The sequence below is a fragment of the Heterodontus francisci genome, chromosome 6, assembly GCF_036365525.1.
Source record: "Heterodontus francisci isolate sHetFra1 chromosome 6, sHetFra1.hap1, whole genome shotgun sequence".
NCBI classification, from domain to species: domain Eukaryota; kingdom Metazoa; phylum Chordata; class Chondrichthyes; order Heterodontiformes; family Heterodontidae; genus Heterodontus; species Heterodontus francisci.
This window is the reverse complement of record NC_090376.1, coordinates 121616938-121641732: the sequence shown is the minus strand read 5'-3', so window position 1 is coordinate 121641732 and position 24795 is coordinate 121616938. Positions and strand designations below refer to the sequence as shown.

General features: G+C 38.8%; 1 protein-coding gene across 2 annotated transcripts in view; it reads left to right on the top strand.

Moving 5' to 3' along the window:
* clybl (citrate lyase beta like) overlaps positions 1-20698 on the top strand; it is a 145606-nt gene extending 124908 nt beyond the window's left edge. Inside the window, exons 3-9 of one of the 2 annotated variants that reach the window (XM_068034226.1) lie at positions 2429-2636; positions 9393-9581; positions 12526-12627; positions 13638-13731; positions 14381-14548; positions 18331-18455; positions 19545-20698. In XM_068034226.1, the coding sequence (XP_067890327.1) occupies positions 2429-2636; positions 9393-9581; positions 12526-12627; positions 13638-13731; positions 14381-14548; positions 18331-18455; positions 19545-19640 (982 nt within the window). In that variant the 3' untranslated portion in view covers positions 19641-20698. The remainder of the gene's footprint in view (positions 1-2428; positions 2637-9392; positions 9582-12525; positions 12628-13637; positions 13732-14380; positions 14549-18330; positions 18456-19544) is intronic. The other variant, XM_068034227.1, reaches the window with a different exon arrangement.
* The last annotated feature ends 4097 nt before the right edge of the window (positions 20699-24795 follow it).

Here is a 24795-nt window from a genome sequence, read left to right as displayed (position 1 = left end):
AGCGCCTATCTGTTCCCCTGACTATAGAATCCCCTATTACTATTGGTCTTCCTCTCTTTCCCCCTTCCTGTGCAGCCAGGCTGCTTGCGGTGCCAGAAGCTTGGCTCTGTCCGCACTCCCTGGAGGAACCAGCCTCATCAGCCTCCAAAATGGAATACCGATTTGCAAGCGGGACTCCTGAACTACCTGCCTGTTTCTCTTGGACTGCCTGGTGGTCACCCATTCCCTTCCTTCCTCAAGTCCTTTCAGCTGCGGTGTGACCACCTCTCTATACGTGCTATCCACAATGCTCTCAGACTCGCAGATGCTCCACAGTGTTTCCAGCCGCCGTTCCAGCTCTGAAACCCGAGCTTGCAGGAAGTGCAGCTGGACACACTTCCTGCACATGTGCTGGTCCCGGGGACTGAAAATGTTCCCGGATTCCCACATGCAGCAAGAGGAGCAAACTTTCAAGCTCTCCTGCCATGACTAAACCCTTTAAAGTTAAAACTATAGAAGATTATAATTAAAAAAACAATTAAGTCTTGGTGAAAATCATGATGAATTGACAGGTTATATATTAAAATCGCTGAGTGAGTTGCTGTATCAACATCCTGTGGGGAAAAAACCTTTAAAAAAAGTGTCAGTCTTTAACAACTTTACCAATCACCCATCCTGGCTTCAGTTTCACAATTCGGTATGCACATGTCAACGCACGTCTCTGGGTTGCTAGTCCACTATCATTAGTTACCATACTCTAACCCACCAACCAACTCTTCAGTCGCTCTTCCTCCTCTCCCTCACAACGTGCTAAAATTGTTGCTGACCCACCTCCGTGGCAAGATATAAGAACATAAGAAATAGGAGCAGGAGTAGGCCATTCGTCTCTCTGAGCCTGCTCTGCCATTCAGTCAGAGCATAGCTGAAATTCTACCATAACTTCACTTTCCTGCTCTATCCCCATGTCTTTTGAAACCCTTAGTGCCCAAAAATCTATCAACCTGTGTCTTGAATATACTCAGTAACTGAGCATTCACAGCTCTTCAGGGTAGAGGATTCACAACCTTCTGAGTGAAGAAATTTCTCCTCATGGCCAATCCCTTAATTTGAGGTTATCACCACAAGCTTTAAATTCTCTCAGGGCAAACAATCTCTCAGCATCTAGTCCTCTAAGAATTTTATGTGTTTCAATGAGATCACCTCTCATTCTTCTAAACTTGGTGGTGTCCAAAGACACAATGACCTTGAACCAGTCTAACAGCCCCTTCCCCTGTGAGCAGGAAAATTGTTCCTGACCCACAGCTCCCTGCACCCCCTTCCACAAGGTATCAAAACAGGCCCTGAGAAACTGTACCCCCGAGCTCTAAAATGCTAAACATTCTCCATCCCTCCTCCCCATATCCTCACTGTCACCGAGACTGTCTATTTCCACCACTACCCACACGTCACCTATCTCCAACCCTGCCTCCATCCCATCTGCTTTTGAAGCACTCATCCATGCCTTTTTTACCTTTCATCTTCACTGTTCCAATGCTCTCCAGGCCAGTCTCCCACTTTTCACTCTCCGTAAACTTGAGCTCATCCAAACTCTGTATCCTAATTCGCACTGTCCCATTCACCCATCACCCCTGAGCTCGCTGGCTTACATCGGCTCACGGTCCAGCAATACCTTGATTTTAAAATTCTCCACCCTGTGTTCACATCCCTCCATGGCTTCATCCCTCTGTGATCTCCTCCAGCCCTAGAAATCTCCAAAATCTCTGCACTTCCCCAATTCTGGTCTCTTGCACATCCCCAATTTCAATTACTCCACCATTGGTGACCGTGCCTTCAGCTGCCTGGGCCCTAAGCTCCGAAATACCCTCTCTAAACCTCTCCGTCTCTATACTTCTCTCTCCTCCTTTAAGATACTCCTTAAAACCTGCCTCTTTGATCAAGTTTTTGATCACTGACCTAATATGTAGCTCAGTGTCAAATTTTGTCTGATAATTGCTCCTGTTATTTCCTATGTTAAAAGCGTAATATAAATGCAGCTTGTTGTTGACGTGACCCTCCTCTTCCCACTCTCCTTTTCCCATTCTCCTCACATCCTGTCCAATTCCCTACTATCAACCCCTCTCCTGCCCCTTTCCACTCCCTCTTCCCCATTTAGTGCAGCCATATAACTGAACCTGACCCTTTTGTGAACCATTTTCTTAATCCAGTACCCACCAGGATACACAAAACATTGTCTATAAATTAATCTGTACTGTAACCCAAGTTGTCACTAAAGGTGTGCTATCAATAGCTTGCAGAGATTCACATTCCAGCACTGACACTAATCGTATTTCCCCATAAAAAGAAAGTGGATAGTTGGTATTTCTAATCTGTTTGAGAAGTTTTGAAGCCTGTTTCTCTTTGTTTTAGTATGACTTTGAATGTTCAATGACATTCACCCTTGCTTTTTCAGATGTAGCTCTTCCAAGACATGCAGCGCTATCAGGCCTGTGCAGTGTTGTCACTATGCCTGCAGTGCAAACACCAATCGCAAGTACATACCTCGGAGAGCTGTGCTTTATGTACCCGGAAATGATGAAAGGAAGCTGCACAAGATTACCAGTCTCCATGTAGATTGTGCTGTCCTTGACTGTGAAGATGGTGTTGCATTAAACAAGAAGGTACTACATAATGCATACAAATAAAGATGCAAATATGGAATAGCACAAGGTTTCACTGTGAACTTATTGGAAGAGCGCAGTATTGTAAAGGGTTGCTAATTATTTACATTCTTGCGTTTGTTAGACGTGACATTTTTGGGTCTGATTTTCTTTCTTCCTCTGCTGAAAGACAGACTTGCATTTACATAGCACCTCAGGACGTCCCAAAGCGCTTTACACCCAGTGAAGTACTTTTGAAGCGTAGTCACTGTTTTAATGTAGGAAACATGGCAGCCAATTTGTGCACAGCAAGATCCCACAAACAACAATGAGACAATGAACAGGTTTTTTTTTTAGTCATAATAACTGAGCGATATTAGCCCAGGACACTGGTGAAAACACCCCTGCTCTTCTTCAAAATAGCCATAAGATCTTGTTATGTCAAACTGAGCCTCAGTTTAATGTCTCAGCTGAAAGACGGCAACTCTGACAGTGCAGCACATCCCCAGCACTGCATTGGAGTCTCAGCCTAGATTCTGTGCTCAAGTCTCTGGGGTGGGTCTTGAACTTAGAACCTCCAGACTTAGAGCAGCGAGTGCTACCCCTTGAGCCAAACCTGACTCCTTAAGTCATTTATAAAATTACTGTCACCCTATTGTTGGTCGAAATAGCATTCAGGTGCACGGCCATTTCCTCTCAGGATTTCTTCCTGCCCTCTGGTATTGGGAAAGTGAGGTCCAGCGCCTAAGAATGCTGCTCTCCTCAATAATTCCACCATCTGCCTCAGTAAAACCTTCTTTGTTTTCTTGACAGGCCGATTGCAAGAATTATTGAATGTTGCAGCAGAGGAGGAGGCCATTCGGCCCATTGTGCCTGTGCCATGTCGTAACCTTTGACGTACCCGTTATACATCCATGCTGACTCTGATCAGCTTACACTTGTTCAATCAGCACATGTGGATTATTGCCCATCTAGTGTCTCTCAAGAGGGTGACATGCTTATTTCCTGTCCATTAAGGTGCTGACATGTGATTATTGGTGCTGAATGCTGGTTGTGTGGCATCATTTCCCTCTGACATGTGAAGTTGCTTTTTGTTGTGTTGCTATGTTAGCTGTGGCTGAAAGCATTAAGCAGCAAATAGCGTAACTATCACTGGCCATGACTCCCACAATACAAAACAATCACAAATCCCCCCCAAGACTGCACAAAGTTCCTGTAAAGTTGCCCTCAATTTGGAAGTTGTGAGCAATGAAAGTGCTACTATTGCATCATCCTTAATAATTGTAACAAATCTTTTATATCGTATCCTGGGTGCTTTCAGTCACTTAGGCCCTAAACCCTGGAATTCCCTCCATAAACTTTTCCGCCGCTCCACCTCTCTCTCCTCCTTTAACACACTCCTTACAACCTACCTCTTTGACCAAGCTTTTGGTCATCTTTTCTAATATCCCCTTATGTGGTTCGGAATCAAATTTTTGTTTTCTATCACTCCTGTGAAGCATCTTAGGATGTTCTACTAAAGACGCTCTTTACGTGCAAGTTGTTTTTGCAGCTACTGTGCACCAGTGGTGGAGGGAGTGAATGTTTATGGTGATGGGTGGGGTGCTGATCAAGTGGGCTGCTTTGTCCTGGATGGTGTTGAGCTTCTTGAGTGTTGTTGGAACTGCACTCATGCAGGCAAATGGAGAATAGTTCATCACACACCTGATTGTGCCTTGTAGGTGGTGGTGGAAAGTCTTCAGGGAGTAAGGAGGTGAGTTACTCGCTACAGAATTCCCAGTCTCTGACCTGCTCTTGTAGCCACAGTACTTACATGGTTTGTCTAGTTAAGTTTCTGGTCAGTGATGTTGATAGTGATGGATTCAGCACTGAATGTCTAGGGGAGTTGGATAGACTCTCTCTCGTTGGATATAGTCATTGTCTGACACTTGTGTGGCATGAATGTTAGTTGCCACTTATCATCCCAAGCCTGAATGTTATCCAGGTCTTGCTGCATGAGGGAACGGACTGCTTCAGTATCTGAGGAGTTGCAAATGATACTGAACACCGTGTAATCATCAGCAAACATCTTCACTTCTGACCTTATGATGGAGGGAAGGTAATTGATGAAGCAACTGAAGATGGTTGAGCCTAGGACACTACCCTGAGGAACTCCTGCAGTGATGTCCCGGGACTGAGATGATTGTCCGCCAACAACTGCAACCATCTTCCTTTGTGCTAGGTATGACTCCAGCCAGTGCTTCCCCCGCCCCCCTCCACCCAGTTCCCATTGACAACAATTTTAGTAGGGCTCCTTGACGCCACACTCTGTCAAATCCTGCCGTGATATCAAGGGCGGTCACTCTTACCTCATCTTTGGTCCATGTTTGGACGAAGGCTATAATGAGGTCTGAGCGGAGTAGCCCTGGCAGAACCCAAACTGAACATCGGTGAGCAAGTTATTAGTAAGTGCCGCTTAAAAGCATTGTCAGTGACACCCTCCATCACTTTGCTGTTGATTGAGAGTAAACTGATGGAGCAGTAATTGGCTGAATTTGATTTGTTCTGATTTTTGTGGACCGGACATACGTGAGCAATTTTCCACATTGCCGGTAGATGCCAGTGTTGTAGCTGTACTGGAACAGCTTGGGTAGGGGCATGGCTAGTTCTGGAGTTTCAGACTTCAGTGTTGCAGCTGGGATGTTGTTGGGGCCAATAGCCTTTGCTGTAACCAATGTGCTCAGCTGTTTCTTGATATCACTTGGAATTATCGAATTGGCTGAAAATTGGCTTCTGTGATGGTGAGGACCTCAGGAGGAGACCGAGATAGCTCATCCACTCGGCACTTCTGGCTGAAGATGGTTGCAAATGTTTCACAGCCTTGTCTTTTGCACTGACGTGCAGGACTCCCCCATCATTGATGATGGGGATGTTTGTGAAGCTTCCTCCTGCTCCTCCCATTAGTTGTTTAATTGTCCACCGTTCAAGGCTAGATGTGGCAGGACTGCAGAGCTTTGGCACTTCATTTTTGGGTGCATCTAAAGTGTTAATGAGGCGGACTTTGCAGGATTGACTGGGCTGGATGTGCCTTTGTCATGTCCAAATCTGATTTATTGTCTCATCTGAAAGACAGCACTTCCAACAGTACTGCACTGGGAGCACCAGTCAAGATTTCTGTGCTCATGTCTCTGGAGTAGGACTTGAACCTACGACCATCGGTGTGATAATGACCAAGTAATCTGTTTGAATGATACTGACTGCTTACTTGATCACTGTGCCACACTGAATAAACCTTTTTAAATGGACCTTTTTGTTTTGCTTTATCTTGAAGCTGAGTAAGTCTCCCTTCACCAGGGAAATAACAGAACTTACAATACGTGTAGATGGGCGATTCAAGTGTCCGACAGCACTAGCCTAAGAACCCATGACCACACTATTGTAATGTAACCACTAAACTATGGAATTATGCTGTGTGGTACGATCTTGTTAAGCACTCCCATTTGAAAAACTGAAACATTGTTCAGTCATGTGACTTGTTTAATATTCTTCAGTCAAACAAATGAATTAGTCATTTTGTTTAGTAATAATATTGATAATTTCTTTTTGCATGGTGGGGGAGTGAATATACACTGTTATAATCTGTACTGTGAAAATGAGCCCTAGTGTTGCCACGTTCTCCCTAGTTGTCCCTGTCCTCCTTGAAGTTTTTGCATTCTGTCCGTCTTATCCTTTCTGACAGCAGAATAGATGCCGGACTAATCCCTGGAAGTTTGGAACTAATGAACTAACCGCTGAGTTGCCGCCACAGATTTCGATCCCAAACTATACTGTACTTCACACACGATTTATTCTCCAGATGGTGAGACTGTGCAGCCCTGCCGTGAGGGACCACCACTTCCACTGGAGTGTGAAAGTGGACGGATGTTGTTTTCTTTACAGTTTTGATAATTCAGGAGCTTGGAACACACAAGGCTGATTGGTTAGTGGGTCTAATGGCTGCTGATTTATCTTTTTGTTTCCCTCTTTTGTGTGACTGCCGGCGAGTTCTAATCTTTAATTTTTGCCATCTTGTGTGTTTATGGCTGGTACAGCCTGACTTCTCTATCAGCTTGGCTCTATTCTGCTCCAGGTGTTTGTGGCTGCATGGTAGCAGAAATCTTAATGTCTCTTGGCTTTTCATCAGCTCACAGCTGTACGTGAGAATCAGCACAATAACATATTTATTAGTCACTGGTCCTCCTGTGCTGTTAGATGGTTATGGGACAGAGCTAAAAATTGAATTTCACAGCGATGATCTGTGTTTGTAATGTCAGAAACTAAAACAAGAGGTGACAATGGAAGACTCATTAATGCTTTTCAGTAGAAAAGGCTATTGTAATTCCTAGGCGCTACCCTGAGAGCATTGCATTGTGGGAATTTGACATGTTTATCAGTGTCACGAGTCGGAAAACACTATTTACTTTGTAACAAAAATACATTTTACAATGATGCAGCACAGAAGGAGACCATTCAGCCGATCGTGCCTGTGCCAGATCTTTTAGAGAAAGGTTACCGAGATTTCAGAATCCCAAGGTGTGGGACAGTTCTACATTCATGCAAAGGACGCGTGGGGTTGATAATGTGGACAAATCAGTGGCAATATGAGGAGCAATTTTGTGAAGCAGAAATAAGTGATGAGGAAAGAATTAGGTTTTATATTTGAGGAGCATTTCAGAGTCGTACAATTTTAAGCTCGGATATTGAGAAAAATGTGAAGCTTTTTTGTTCTGAATTCCTTTATTTAAAAGCAAGTTTTGGTTGTGGTAGCACAGCCTTGCTTTCTAACTATGTCACGTAGATTGTTTGGAGTAGAGCACCAGATTGCATTGCTGTGGGAATAATATCATCTGCTTTGGGTGTCTGTGCCTGGCAATGATGGAAATGTCCATGTGACTGAATATCAGGATCATGCCTGATGAAGATGACCATTTGAGATTACCTACAACATCCAACTAGGAACATTTTCAGCTGCTGCACAAAGCAGCCAGACTGATGATTCAGTGTAACTCTGTTACTGTCAGATCCCATTAGAAACCATAGGGTCTGATGGGGATTTCAAATCTATTTTGACATGTTTATATCCATCTTATACACAAATGAATAGACTCAAGAACATTTTTCAAGGAAATCTACTTAATACTGTGCCCTGAATGGCAAAGTATTGTTGAGGCTGTGTTTGGGATCAGTGCTTCCTTACTAAATCCTTAGGAAAAAGTATGTTCTAAGCAGTTCAAACACTTAAAACAACCATTCAGGGGTGGTCAAGTGAGTACTTCCCTCTCACTATGAAATGCACTGTTTGACTAAGTGGAGAATATTGTACATGCATAACAATCGGAAGAAGCGATGAGGAGACTTTTTAACGCAGTGAGTTGTTGTGATCTGGAATGCGTTACCTGAAAGGATGGTCAAAGCAGATTCAAAGTAACTTTCAGGAGTTAATTGGATATATACATGCAAAGAAGACATTTGCAGGGCTATAGGGAAAGAACAGAGGAATGGAAAAATTGAATAGCTCTTTCAAAGAGCTGGTACAGGCACGATGGGCTGAATGGCCGCCTTCTGTGCTGTAAGTTTCTGTAATAAAGGGTTTTATTGTGACCATTCCTTAGTGATTTTGGATAACTTCACATGTTTGAACTTGAAGAGTTGAATAGTTAACAGTTTGGAAATCCTGAGGAACAACGCACCTAACTGTGTCCGTTTTAAGTTTGTCCTCAGCATATTGGAACTGAAAGTGTGATTTGATTGGTTGTTTGATTGGACAGGAGTGTTCTATTTCGTCTGCAACAAGAATGATGAACAGCTGTCTATTTGGCTGCACTGTACTTTTTTTTTCTTTTTCTTGTAAAGTCGCATCTGGATTTGTCTGCAGGTTCACATACGCCTTTATTTATTTATTTATTTTTTACTTGCAGCATTTTGTGCATTATAGTAATGATCACCAGACGGTTCCAGCTTCACCCTCCCACTGACTGGCATGTGTTAGCCCTTCATGAAAGTGTGATGATACCAGGCTCAAGGCTATTTGATTCAGGTTTCATTAACCTTGGGGTTTATTATTCTTTTCACTTGAACTGCAGAGAGCCATCACTTCATTCTGTGTCTGTGCTTACCCTAATTATCAGCAGCCTAGACCCCCGTAAATCAGTGGCTCTGCGGAGCTGTCTTAAGCTACTTTATGTGCCCATTTCTGATCTGATCTGACAACTGTAAGCTACTGTTTCCTCATGCCATTTAACTCAGACCACATTTTCAAATCTTATTGCCATTTTTTTTTCTGCGCTTTGGCATAGTTTTTGATCTGTCTGTTTGGAATTCATGATTGTGCCCATGTCCCTGACAGAATGCTGGACTTCACTTCTCTCCTAATGTTTCTTTGTGTTGCATATGGCAAATACATGATATTTAACAAAAATAATATCACAAGGGCTTTGTAACGCGATTTACTAGAACTGTCGTCAATCTCTGATCCATTCACAAACATCCAGCACCAGGGACAGTTGAATCATTGAAACAGATGCCACTAAATTTAATATAGCAGGCCTGAAACTGCTGATTTTTATAGATTATTTTACATCGCAATGCACCTCATTTTACAGCATATCATTACCAGATATGCATGCTCTCAAGTTGTATTAAAAGAGATGACTATTGCAGGCAGTGTAAATTGTTGAATGCTTTTCTTATTTGATGATACGTTAAGTCGTTTTACAAACCGCAAGTCACCGCTGAGAAAAGATTTTCTTTTGACTCAAGGAAGAAGCACGGCTGACTATCGTAAAGACTCTCTCTCAACCTCACGCAGGCCGCACAGATCTGTGTGTGCGAATCAACTCTGTCTCCAGTGGCCTGGCTGAGCTGGACATGGAAGGTATCTTACAATCGAAAGATCTTCCTCCAACCCTAATGCTCCCTAAAGTGGAAACTGTCGAAGAAATAAAATGGGTGAGTTGGCCGCGATTTGGCAAAGTCTTGCACTTTGATCATACACCAGATCATTTGGGCCAAAGGGAGGTCAGGAAAGTTCGAACCGCCCACACCTCCTGACCTTTCCAGCTGTGGTTGAAAGTGGGATTCCGGGGATGGGAAAGTAAAGTATGAATTCAGGCCGGTATAAATAGAGGAAGAGAGAGGGGTTAAATGAAAAAGAGGAAAAGAAATATAAGGGGTTGTGCTTGGGGCAAACCAGAGAAATGAACAGGAAGCTTTTAACCACTGTTTTTAATTACTACAGATATTATTTCCTGAATAGTTCTGTATTTCTTCCTTTTTAATTGCTAGCAGGTGTGTTTTTGCTTCATGACTGGAGTTTTTTAAGCCCATAAAGTCTTGAAATAAAAACAGGAGACACATCAAATTACTTAAGTCAACTTTGAAATAACCCTCATTACCTTAACATGCTTTCAATAAATGGGGACGATTATAAAATATAGGAACAGTTAATCTTAAATAGGATCGATGCAGACCTATTTATAAAACTTTAAGAAGGATCTTTAACTCTGATTTTTATGATGAACAAGTGAAATACTTACTCATTTTGAAGTGTTTACTGCAGTTGTTTTCATGATGAAAATATAAATAAGTTCACCCACTAAAACCTGCAGTATTGTTTCTATATTTTTTTAAATTTTGCAATGGCTACAGAACTTGATCTAAATGTGAATCTTCAGCACCAATGAAAAGTGGTTTGGCTGCATTTACGGCAAGAATGACAGTGACTGTAATTAATAGTCCTTTTTCTCTCCACCCCCACCCCACCATCACCAATACACACAGCCCCCACTTCTGTGATGTTAAAGCTACAACATAACGAGTTGGTAGATAACTTTGTTTGACCGGCCTTGGCTTAATTTTCGATTTCTCATGGGGATTCCCAGTTTGAACACGGCCATTTTCATTCTCACAGATTGCAAGCATAACCGAAATCCCTTTACTGTTCATTTTGCCCATTTGAAAAAAAAATCATATGAAGAATAAACCTGGAGGCTGATTTGTAACTAAAAGATGGACTTACTTGTTGTCTATTGTGTGAGAATCTCTTGCTCTCCTTTGTCCTGGCTATGGGCACTTGTTTGACTGGCATGGCTTATTGGACTATAACAAGCGTAACTCTGCCTCCTTTGTTGTAAAACAATTCCAGCGCAAATCCTGAACAGTGTGCATTCTTGCCAACATAGTATTGGGTGTGCTTTGGAATTGAAAGAATTGCTGAGGCTTGCTACTTCTCCTCCCCAATTTCTCTTTCTTTTACTTTAGTGCAGTGAACACTGGACCGAGCCGGAAACTTTTAATCGTCTCTTTGAGAGAGAAAAAAAAATTAATTGAAACCTGTTTACCAGGCACTTTTGTGTGTTAATATTCGCTGTAATTTGTGGTTTGACTCTGCAATTTGCACAAGCAAAAGAACCTTTCGGTGCGGTAAGGAGGAGTGAAAATTGTGTAACAAAATGAAGTAATAGTTTGTTTTATTTTTTAAAAAAAGCGAATCCAAAACTAATTGCATCTACACATGTAATTAATAAAAGAATTGGGACTTTATACAGTCGAAAGTGAAATTCAGGTGTTGTAATATAAGTTGGCCATCTATAAAAGGCATTTCTGTCACTCCACTTTTCTATGAACCAGAATATTATGTTAAGCCTGTAGCTTTAGTTTCTTATGTTGCCATAGCAGCTCTACTCCTGCAGGGTTGTGACCTGTGATGATTACAGTACAAAGCTTATAGGGTCCCGAAACCCCCTTTGAAGATGAAAAGGCTTTGATGGTTTATATTTATGCAAATCTCTTAGATATGATTTACCCAACTGAGATTGAATGGGGAGATGATTAAAATTCCACTTTTTCATTTGAAATCCTTCAGCAATGAATATTCTTTAAATTTTTAGATGTCTGCTTTTTTTGTCTTCACTGGTTTACCTGAGATACTTTTATCAACTATAGAACTATGATGATTACAACTTAAATGTAGTACCTTTTGTACTCTAATCCTGCCTCTGAAAGAAGAACAAAAAGAGTAGATTGCAAGAGCTATTGTATCTTTCCAGATGATAGATTTTGGAATTTGGGCTACCCCACTGACAACCCAGTACGGGCTGTGAATTGGCGACAATTTTTGCAATCCTTGGTGTTCAAAGAAAGAAACCTGCTTTCTTCATGACTCCCAAGTAAAACTTGAAGTATTAGGGAAAATCATATAGCATAAAAGGTGAAAAGAGAGCTTGCTGGTCTGAAAGGCCGATTCTTCATTTGGGAATTACACCCATAATAAAATGGCAAAAGGATTTGTCTGTTGTAATCCCTGCCTTTCAGAATTCTGAATTATTAGACTTTGTGTCATATTATGTGTATTTAATAATATATTTCAGTTTAATTCAAATCTGCTCCAGAAATTGAATGAAGTACTATGAGAGGTGGTGCAGCCTCAGTGTAAAATACACACAAAAAGCAATATACATAAAGGTGTTAATTTCTGAGTATTGCTAGAATCAAGTATATTTATTCATTAAAGTGCATGTTTTTTATTTATACATTTTGAAATTAGCATACTATCACATCAATAAATTAAAGATGAATATTTAGCCACTTTTAAGTTGTAGATCAACATTGATCCAAGTGTTAATGACGTGAGACTTATAAAATCTACGTGTAAATTTTATTTTAAAAAGCCATTAAAGTATTTTATAATCTCAAAGAACTGTTTAAAAAACACCTCAATTTTCAGTATCTTCCAAAGAGGCCTCGTAAACGCAGTTGTACTCAATAAAAAATATAAAATGACTTTGCATATTGTAGAAATTAAAACCTTGGAGTACAATTCGCATCCTGCTCAGTCATTATTTCTTCAATTTTTTAAAACAGGGAAAAATAAATAAATGATTTCCATTTCTAGTTTGCAGACAGATTTGCAAAATACTCAAAGGGTCGGACATTAAAGGAGCCAATGAATTTAATCACCTTTGTGGAGACAGCAGTAGGATTGCTGAATTTCAAGGTAACAAAAATATATTCAAACAAAATCATTTATTTTAATCATGGATGAACAGAACAATGCAAAAAAAAAAGCACAGTCAGTATTTTTGCATATGTAAGTTTTATATTACCATGGTTTCATAAATTGAAAACTAAGGCATTACAGTATTTAAATACAGTTAGCCACGTGCTCTTTCATATAAACTCAATCCAGGCAACAAAAATTCAAATAAATATTTAATTTTATTTACAACAAAGCATTCACATTTCAGTAAAAATGTTGGGAAATGTCCAGCATGCAAACAAAACTAGTTTGAAAATTATCCAGGTAACATTTAATCATAAATGCTATTTTATAAGTTAATTTATGACGAAAAGATTTATTTTATTTTGAAAAACATTAAAAATAAGAATGTGTAAAATTAATGAGATGGTCAATAAAGAACAGAAATGTGTACTGTTACACACAGATTTCTGACACCCTAAAGAGTTTATACGTAATTAGTAATGCTGAAAGGCAAGCTGCTTCTGAATATATGTCCAAAAATATGCTTGAAAATGTTTAAAATATTTTTTTCTCGCACGTTTTCTCCGGTTACAATAAGATTATTGTGTTTCAGCACCACAAATATGAAAAAAAATGTGTAATCAAAAACTTCTTGAAGTTTGCTAACCAGAATACCACAAGAAAAATAAGTGGATAAGCACACAGTAACTGAATTGTGGAGGGTTATACTTGTCTGTATTTTGTCTTTCATAAAGGAGTTGGCCAGGAAAAAAAGCTATGGCTGCTCTTTTTTTCTTAATTAAATGATTTTCCTTTTACCTAGCGACCCAAAAATATTATGAAGTAGAATTTTCACATTTGCTTAGCACATCAGGGAGGAAAAAAATCTTAGTGTCCTTCATGCAGTTTGAATGGTTATTATAGCCCCTGATAACGTTAGCGTGATTTAAACCCGATTTGGAAGTTACAAGGTAAATAGAATATTCCATCAACATTGTTATTGTGAAATGTTATTTTTCTTGAAGGCTGGATGTGAAGAAGCACAGCGTTTAGGAGCGCATGCTGGCTTTCAGCTCGATGGGGTGGTATTTGGGTCGGATGATTTCTGTGCCAGCATAGGTGAGAAAAAGGGCCTTTTCCTTAATGTTTCTTTTCCTCCTTTTGCGGCCTACAGTCAGGCTCATTCTTTGTGTTTTACTTCTTTAAATTTGTTTAGAAATCTTCCAGGTATTTTACTTTTTAAACAGAAAAATAATTAAATTAGTAATTTTATTTTTGTATCACTGAAATCAACCTTCAATCCACCATAAATATATAAATATACTTCTTTGTCTTCATTTTATTTTTGATGATCATAGTGATTAGCTAACTTGAAAAAACAAATTCATAAAATATTTATATGTTCCTAGTTTCTATTTCCAACTGAACTTTTTAGTTGTATTATATTTTGTTCAGTATTTAATTTGTTCAGTTAACTGTTACAAACAGCAGGCAGAAATATTAAAACAAAGCATGGGAATCATTGCCATTCACAAGAAATGTTTTAATCGAGCTTTTCGCAAGAAGATTAAACATCGTTTAAGATTTTCATAGTAATTCATTTTGTATGTATCAATTATTTTAAAACATGAAATACGTCAGTAATATCTAGTGGAAAAGAAGCCTGTCCTGCTTGCGGGATGTAACTATTTCAAAACCGATTTGTGAAATCATTTCCTTGTGGAATTACAACAGTTGTGCTTTTACTACTTTTGTTGAACTGCTCCAGGTGCGACCAGAACTGAAGATGCTAGAGAGCTAGTTTATGCGAGGCAGAAGGTGGTTGTTATAGCAAAGGCGTTTGGTCTCCAAGCCATAGATCTTGTCTATATTGACTACAAGGATGAAGAAGGCCTTCGCAGGCAATCGAGAGAGGGTGCCTTGATGGGGTTCACTGGTATGTTTTCCACTAATCACGCCCCTTTTTAGAATAGTGGATGGAACAAAAAGTGCGTCTAGACATGACATCAAAATTTTAAAAAAATATTTTTGATGTATTCAGGGAGTTTAATAGGCAACATATAATATGTCATGTGCCTGAGTTTGAAGTGGTTAAAAAAATTTAAACGTGCACCCTCATATTTTAATTATTTAACAGGAAATCATTCTTTAATAAGGAATAAATGCTAATAAATATTTCCATTGGTACTTAAATTATTACAAATTATGTCAAATTGATTATTCAGAAATTCAGTTAAAAATAAGCAAAAGAAATTAGTTGTTTTTGGAAATTACATTCTGGGGACTTAATTACACAGATGATTTTGCAAAGTGTTTTGCAGGATTTCAGTTTCCTCAATCATTCTTTGTTGTATCTTTCTTTTTTAATGTACTTTAAGGAACTTAGAAAAGTATTGTTAAAGAACTAATTTATTAATTATTACTTATAGATGTGAGCATCTTTTGGAACCCAAACTGTTAGCCTTCCACTTTCAGATACTGATCAGAGAATCAAAGAATATTGGAGCACAGAAGGAAGGCCATTCGGCCCATCGAGTCTGTTTCAGTGAAACAAGCTGTACATTTACAATATTTTCTGCTTTTAAAAAAAAAATCAGTTTTCCAACATTTGTGACTTTCCTCTTCCTCTATTAAATGAGATGTAGCACATGGAAAACAGAAATACTGTGCCCTAGTTTTCCCAAACTGGCAAATCAGATCAGAAATAAACTACTGCATAAATGAACTATGGTGTTGCTGCACCTGAATTTAATGCATTTTTATCTCAGGAAAAACTATTTGTTTGCAGAAGAGGGAAATAGTTTGCACTAAGATGTTATCAGTTTTATGTGGCTCATTAAACTCTCCCTAAAAAGCCTACAATGCATTTGCTATAATAGTTCTTTATTTTAAAATAAAAATTAACATTTTCGTACCAACGGCATAAGCTTAAAAATTAAGCTACTTTCTAACTTGTATGGGAGTTTGGAACATGAAAAACACACGTAAAAGGAAAGCCCTAAATAAGAAATGATTGTATATGTTTTAGCATTTTTGTCCTAGTCACAAAACAATAAGGAATGTTAATGCTGTCCTTTCAGCATGGATCTGACAAACATTGATCAAAAACAGGACATATCAAATGGTGTGTTACAAGGACGTACTTTGCTGGCTGCAAATAATCGCGCCTTCGCAATCTTTTCTGATTTTTCATGCTCTTAGCTCACGATTAATAGGCGTAATTTTTGTCAATCAGAAATGCCACCTTACTGTGCTCAAATAACTCAACATTTTCTTTATGGAGAAGAACTCCTGTGACTACCTTTTGGTGTTTTATTATGAACTTCAGCTTTTGGAAATTTTGCAGCTCACATTAAATTGCGAGAAACCAATTTGAAACATGTTTTAAAAATGTTACCATGATGCTGAGTGCTGATTTTTCTCTACCTGCAATTCTGCATTAAATTAGCAATATGATTGATGACTATGAATATGAATTTGTAACAGTTAATAACATGCAATGGAGCTTTTTCAGCAACACTGTAATTATTGCACTTAAAACAACTTAACCAGTATTTTAACCCAGTTATTGTGAACTTCACTTAAAAAGTACCACAATTAAATATTGTTCCTTTCATGTCTATAGTTTGACTTTATAATATTCATTTTGACGGATATTCACAGATATTCTTGCTGTTGCAGGTAATATTTTTGAGTTTTTGGAAACTGACATTAATTTACTAATGGGGTACATTATTTGGATTATCCATTTAGATGAAACGGATTTGTAAATAAATATTTGAAATGTTCTAAAGCCATCCAGTCAGTTATTAACATTGGCACAAAATTGTCGTTTTGTACAGTGTCTTTTTTCAAATACTTACTAAAGAGTGATTTTCTGTCAGTCAGCACAGTCTGCGATATGAACTTAAGCTTATGTAACAACTTAGTAATTTTGCATATTTAACTCACTATTTATTTGAGGCTACCTAGTTCAAAGTATTTTCATTAAGGAATTGGAATCGTGCAAAATTTAACAATAGAAATCAACTTTACGATTATTTCTGAAGTTTGCATACAGTGATCAGTGTGATGACAGTGACGAAAGGGAATATTGCATATCGTGTTATTAGAAGGCTCAGAATCCAGTGATTATAGCTTTTCACCTACATTCAGAAGTACATTAAGCATGCAGGTAATTCATGTTTAATCTTTTAAAACATGATTCTCACCCCCACACGGGCATACACTTACATACATACGAACAAATGATGGCCTCATCGTGCCCCCCACTGCTGACTCCCAGCAAAACGGTCCCTCTTTGACTGGGGAGGCAGCATAATTCAAGGCACAGAAATTTCCAGGGTGCCCAGCGACACTGTCCCATGGTCAGCAGAATGGAAGCGGTCTGTTGATTCAGGAAACAATTGATCCTGCCAGTACTTTTTTTTTCTTTTACCTTCTTGTACTGTGGCCAGACATAGAAAATGCCTGCCGCCATTGTGACTACTGGCTGAAAGAAGTTTGGTCAGTAAATTCAGGTAAATTTGAGCATCTAATAAAGCCTAGCATACAAACTTGTGGCTCTGATCTGGAAGCTTACAGGACAAAACCTATGAATTTATATATTATATAATCTGCATCGAGCACTTTTCATGCAATATATATAACAAAGCATACTAACTATTTATATAAAATAATACAGACTATTCTATATAAATAAAATAAAAAAACTATTATTTATATAGATACATAGCTGTATAAAATAATACTGATTATGTATTTGCACTAACTATTTGAATTCTAATATTGTTGCCTGCACAGTTCTGAAATATGACAGACGTCTGATCTTGTATATATCTTGCATTTAATCAAACACATTTTATCTTTTATATTCTTATTGATACCAACTAGCAGTCTCAATTTAGCATGTTAAATGTTTACAATTTAACTTGAAACTGTGATAAATGCTTAAATTACATTTATGATGGTGCCCAGTAACATACAACTTTTGAAAGTGCGTAAATCCACTCCTTATATGAGGTGTTCTTTGGGATGCACACAGTCATACTTTAACTTATGGGTATTACAAAATTGTAGTGTGAATACACAGTGTATTTCAACCAAATGTATTCAGGAAGATTAGGTTGGAGCTGCAGCTCAGTAAATTGTAAATACAACATTGAACACAACACAAGTAATTTTAGAGGATGTACCTCCAATTGAAAAATAAATTTAATTGCCGCAATTAATTTATAGAAAGCTTTTCCGTTTATCAATGTTCTATGGGTGGCCAGAACTTTCTGTCTAACACCAAACAGCCAAGGTGTGAAATGAGTGTTGTAAATATATGTACACAGATAATTCTTATCCCCAAAGCACAAAATAAGATTTACATGACCAAAGATAAAGTGTGCAATTCTGGAAATAGTAACTGAAGGGTTAATCATGATTAAAATGACAGTATTCTGCTGAATAACTTATTTATTTAGTACCCTTATTGTTTGCAAAGTGGACATGTTGAAGAAAGGTATACCTGTGTGCGCATATATAAAATAAAAGCAGTTGTCCGTACAGAGGGTGATTGATGTGACAAAGTGCCACAGCTGGGCTGAGTAATGATGCATGCAGGATATTAGCCAATATTCCACAATTAATAAATATGCTGTGTATTTCGAAAATGTGTCTTTGCGAGTACTGTGCAAGAATAATAAATTGTGATGTGGTTTCTGTGTTCAGGTAAACAAGTGATTCACCCCAGTCAGATTCCAATTGTACAAGAAGCATTTTCGCCAAATCCTGAGAGAGTGAAATGGGCTCGGGAACTGATTGATGCTTTTGGAGAACATCAAAAACTGGGAAAGGTGAACTTTCGTACTTGCACGCATCATCCTTACTTAATTATTTGAACAGTTTGGTTAATGACCAAATTGAAGTTTTGCCATTTTTGCAACTGAATGTTAGGATTATTAAGTCTCTGTATGAGAGCTAAATTCTTCAAATGGGATTAAAACATTTTGAGGCCCATTAGTGTGGCAAATAGAAGTAAATTAGTGATGTCGCATTGCTTTCCTAATTTATTGCATCATTGAATCGCATTGTGCTTCCTGCTCTGTGGGTTATTGTTGTATATATATTTCAGTGGTGATCCACAGTCTGCTCCTGCTTTGTCCCACTGATGCTCAGATTAAGGATAGCCTGGAGGAAGAATTTGTGGTAATCGTGGCGTTGTCAGTTAATTATCTTAGAAGAACCTTATGTTTACATCCTATGAACTCTTCCATAGGAACAATTTAACACCATATAATCCTCATCATCCATCCCAACAGTTGCCCAAGTTTGGCGTCTTCCTTTATAAGAATTTTTTGTTCAAAATCATATTTGTTGGCATGAAAGAAAATGTCACGTTTTTGTTGTTTCAGTTGGAGGAGTAACAATTTATAAATCTTGAAAAATTACAGAAAAAAGCTTGACTATTAATTACAATTCCGAAAAATTAAGTCCTTGCAAAATGAAGTGTGATAAAATACCATGAAAATTATTTGTGTTCTTTTTACTTGCAAGGTGCATATTAGTAAGTGTATGTAATTAATAATTGTGAAGCATTTCGAGGAAACTTTATAATTTTAGATGAGGTTAATAGTCTACTGTGCCAAGGTAATAGGAAATAAATGGTACCCTATCCTAACTCCGACATGGAGAGAAAATAATGTACTGTTGATCTTGTGTGTCTTTTTACTGTCATACTTCTTGCATTCGCTATCTTGAAAATATTTCTTGTTATTCGCTGATTTTGCAAGGTAACATTTCAGCATTGATACTTTCAATCTTCAAATATTTGACTTTGCAATACTCCAATGGGAAGGGAAGTCTCAGGTAATAAAAAATGACAGTGTGTCGTTGTTCTGGGAAGCAGAAAGTTCTTCTTACTGTTTTTTTTTGATTTATGCCAGGGGGCCTTCACTTTACACGGAAGTATGATCGACATGCCATCTTTGAAGCAGGCACAGAACATCATGACGCTGGCCTCAATCATCAAAGAAATGTGAAAACTTGAAAGGAGAGAGGCTCAAGCCGTAGATCACTGGCAGATGCAATGGTCAGCAGAAAACGGAGACAGAGACCAGTTGTTTGTGGGAAGTGTTATGGAGGTCACTGCATCACTGCTGTGGTTTAATAATATGATACCTTAAGACCTGTGCCGTTGTAATTTAAATAAAAAACATTTGCTCAATTTTTAGGATGGTGTAGTCATATAAGATTGTATAGACCAAACTGTCCTACTGAGTGCGGCAGTTGTGCATAACTAGCCCCCAGTAACTTTATACTGTATAGTTAGGGACACTGATAGATACTGAGCTGTGGTAATTTTTTTTCTGGTGCAACGATTAGAAACATGGTGCAGCGGAGCTTCTTTGGGTGGACCCCTGTCAGTTTTCATATCACAATAAACAAAACACTGCTGCAGGTCAGATGTTTTAGCTAGTTAATGGGCCAGGGCACAAGCCTGTTTAACTAAAGGTTTGCCCGGCTTGTATCAGGGTAAACAAGCTCAACAATCTCCCATTGTTACACAATGGAGCAGAGATCCTGTGCTGAATGGCCGAAGTTTGGTTACTATAGAATGCAAATGAATTTCGCATTGCTGAGAAAGATCTTCAGAAAGTGAGGGGTTTTCACAAATAACAAAATATTTGACCCTGTCCCAAGGCTTACACATCAGCTGAACTGGCTCCTCCAGAGACTGCAGGTTATATTTTAATATTACCTCCAATTATTTTTAAAGAAATAACAGATGTGTTTTTGATTTTTTTGCATATCAAATTAAAAAATGGGAAAGTTCTAAAGTTGTTTTGCTATCCTATGGTTAATTGCATTTTGACATTTTTTAAAAAGGCAATGATTGAAGCATATGTCACACAGTGATTACTTTTCTGGTCCCATAGTGTACTTCCTGCTGTCAGAGATTTATCATTACATCTTTTTGAAGTAAAACTATTTCACTGCATCAGCATTGCTTGCAAATATGAACATTGGAAATTCTTTTGAACTGTACTGTGACTCAAGACAATCATCTGAATAAAATGAGCACATCGTGCAAAGTAAAGTGCTTTTGGTGTGTGTTGCTTTCACATATACAAGACACTGGAGCTTCTGTAAAAACAAGCTGAAGAGCAGTCCAAAAAATCCTTTTCTACAAATCAAACTTGTAATCTGGATCTAGAGTTACGAATGGCTCCAATAGGGCTGGAAGTCATGTAGTGTTCAAAGTGCAAAAATCACCGCTGAACACTCCATCTTTGTCACTTTGTACTGTAAATAATATAGAACAGGTGTTCCTGCATGGCACTAAACAAACTAAGGCACTGTCGGCATCACCATTATCTTGCGAATATCCATTTGCTGCTAACAGCCCAATTTCTCCAGCTTTTCCAGAGTGTACAGGTCATTTGAATCAGTATTAAATGCATGTTTCATTCCAGACATAAAACAATAACCTCTCTTTAGAGACATCAAACTGAGGCTCTGTCTGCCTTCTCAGGTGGACTTTAAAGATCCCACGGGCAATATTTCGAAGAAGACCAGGAGGGTTCTCCCCCGCCCGTGTCCTTGGCTAACACCACTATCTCTCAACCAACATCACAAAAAACATTATCTGGCCATTATCACTTTGCTGTTTCTGGGAGCTTGCTGTGCAAAAATTGGCTGCTGCGTTTCCTACATTACAACAGTGACCACACTTCAGTAAAAGTGGCTGTAAAGCACTTTGGGACATCCTGAGGTCATGAAATGTGCACGTCTTTCTCCAAACTTGAAACGTACTAGAATTAATTGTTTATTTCACAGTTGTCTATAGTTTTGTTTGTTCTACTTTGATAATGTAAATCCATGGAAAATCAGCAAAGATTCAGCATCTGCCACATTTTTAACTGTTTATAGATTTACTACCTGTTCTACCTCAATGTGTGAATTATATTTTCTTAAATATAGAAATGTTCTTTATCCATTTTACCACTTATGCAAATAATCTTTATTAATTGTTCCAAGTTGTGGTACGTTCATAAGCTTACTAGTCATTAAACTAATAATTGTTAAAGTCTATTCAAACATTACTGATCATTTTTAAAAATTACATCATTTAATATTTGAATGAATATGGGAATATTGATCTCAGTTGTTTTGAGAATATAATTTTCAGTGTTTCAAGTGAAAGACCTAGTCAGGTGTAAAAGGATCTTAACTCTTGCTGTAGGTTGCAGGTGTCTAGACTTGCAGGGGGTGCAGTGCAGATTCACTCCAGAATGATACAGGAGCTAAAAGCATTAAGTTATGAGGACAGGTTGCAAAGACAAGGCTTGTATTCCCTTGACTATAGAAGATAAAGGGGTGATCAAATTGAGGTGTTCCAGGTTTTTAAAGGATTTGATAGGGTAGATAGAAGCTATTTCCTCTGGTGGGGGGAGTGCAGAACAAGGGGGCTAAACTTTAAAATTAGAGCCAGGCTGTTCAGGGGTGATGTCAGGAAGTACTTCACACAAGAAGTAGTGGAAATCTGGAACTCTCTTCCCCAGAAAAGCTTTTGAGGCTGGGGAGTCAATTGAAAATTCCAAAACTGAGATTGATAGATTTTTGTTGGGTAAGGGCATTAAGGGTTATTGAACTAGGGCAGGTAGATGGAGTTGCAATACCGATCAACCATGATCTAATTGAATGGTGGAACAGGCTTGAGGGGCTGAATGGCCTCTTCCTGTTCCTATGCTCCTATTAAAGGGCATTCACTCTTAGTCTAGGAAAGCTGGATTGTGATCAAGAACATCGAGATACTCGAGAAGATTTACAAGGATGATGCCAGAAGTAAGAGATCTATATCTATCAGGAAGGATTGAACAGGTTGGGACTTTTCTCGAGAAAAGAGAAGGCTGAGAGTTGAGCTGACAGAGGTCTTTCAAAATTATGAAGTGGTTTGATAAAGTAGACATAGTCCAAAGGTAGGGTGTATAATTTTAATTTTAAATTTTAAAACAGCTGCCTGGATGGCTGCAGCTCCCACAACACTCAGGAAGCTCGACACCATCCGGGTCATATCAGCCCACTTGATTGGCACCCCATCCACAAACATTCACTCCCTCCACCACCGATGCACAGTGGCAGCAGTGTGTACCATCTACACGATGCACTGCAGCACGTACCAAGGCACCTTAGACAGCACCTTCCAAACCCGCAAACTCTACCAACTAGAAGGAAAAGGCCAGCAAATGCATGGGAACACAACCTCCAAGTTCCCCTCCAAGCCACGCACCATCCCGACTTGGAACTATATCACCATTCCTTCACTGTCGCTCGGTCAAAATCCTGGAACTCCCTTCCGAACAGCACTGTGGGTGTACCTACATCACATGGACTGCAGTGGTTCAAGAAGGCAGCTCACCACCACCTTCTCAAGGGCAATTAGGGATGGGCAATAAATGCACCTGACCAGAGACGCCCACATCCCATGAATGAATAAAAATAAATATAATATAGACACTAATAGATCCAATAAGTAATTTAAGAGAAAACTCCTTAGCCAGAGAGTGGTGAGAATGTGGTACCCGCTACCACCTGGAGTAGGTAAGGTGAATAGCATAGATGCATTTAAGGGGAAGCTACATAAACACATATGGGAGAAAGGTTAGATGCAGAGGGTGGGAAGAGGCTCATGTGGAGCATAAACACTGGCATAGGCCTTTTGGGCCAAATTACCTGTTTCCCTGCTGTTAAATTCTAATACCTATAATATGTTGCAAATCCCAGTTCAGCCATGACTTCTAGGAATTCTGATTTACTTTGTCCGATCTTCACTTTGTGACAACATACAACCATACAAATAAGGAGCAGAAGTAGCCATTCGACACCTCAAGCCTGCTCCTTCATTCAATTAGATCATGGCTGATCTGTTTGTGTCTCGAATTCCACACTCTCATCTACCCCCAATAACCTTTGATTCCCTTTCCTAACAAGAATCTATCTACCTCCGCCTTAAAAATATTCACTGACCCCCACCTCCACCACCTTCTGAGGCAGAGAGTTCCAAAGTCGCACAACCCTCTGAGAGAAAAAAATTCTCCTCACCTCTATCCTAAAAGGGCGACCCCTAATTTTAAAACAGTGCCCCCTAGTTCTGGACTCACCCACAAGAGGAAACATCCTTTCCACATCCACCTTGTCAAGACCATTCAGGAACTTATATACTTCAATCAAGTCTCCCCTCACTCTTCTAGACTCCAGTGAAAACAAGCCCAGTCTGTCCAACCTTTCCTCATAAGACAACCCGCTCATTCCAGGTATCAATCGAGCAAACCTCCTCTGAACCGCCTCCAATGCATTTACATCCTTCCTTATATAAGGAGACCAAAACTGCAAACAGTATTCGAGATGTGATCTCACAAATGCCCTGTATAACTGAAGTATAACATCCTTACCTTTATTTTCAAATTCCTCTGGTAATAAAGGACAGCATTCCATTATCTTTCTTTATTACTTGCTGTACCTGCATACTAACTTTTTGTGACTAATGCACAACACCTTGATCCCTCTGCACCTCAGAATTCTGCAATCGTTCTCCGTTTAAGTAATACTCTGCTTTTTTATTCTTCCTGCCAAAGTGAACAACTTCATATTTTCCCACATTATACTCCGTCTGCCAGATTTTTGTCCACTCACTTAACGGATATATATCAGTCTGCATATTCCATCCACGAGCATGTATCAAATGTATGCCTTGCAATATAGCACCAAAATGTAACTGTGAAATTATATATATATATTCTTGCAGTTTACATGGAGTACTATTATAAACATGATTCATTACATTCAAATAACAACCGCAACTGGTGAGTGTGGTATTGTTTATGAAATTAAAGTGCACACTTCCAAATGCACCAAAATGAAATCCATCTCTCACTGTCATATGCAAAGCATATACCAGCCTACCTACATATCTGTCCCTGACCCCAACTGTACACCATGTTATTTATTGCATTCCCTTAACCTATTGACTTAGTTTTAGGTGTAATTGTTTTACAGGACACTTGCACTATATCCTAATAAGTATTCACTTGTCAAATGCCTTAATGGGGGTCATGATTTAGTAAATGTATCACAGAGTTAGTGAGTGAATTGGTAACATAATTCAGTATTGCAATCTGATCTATACTTTGTAAT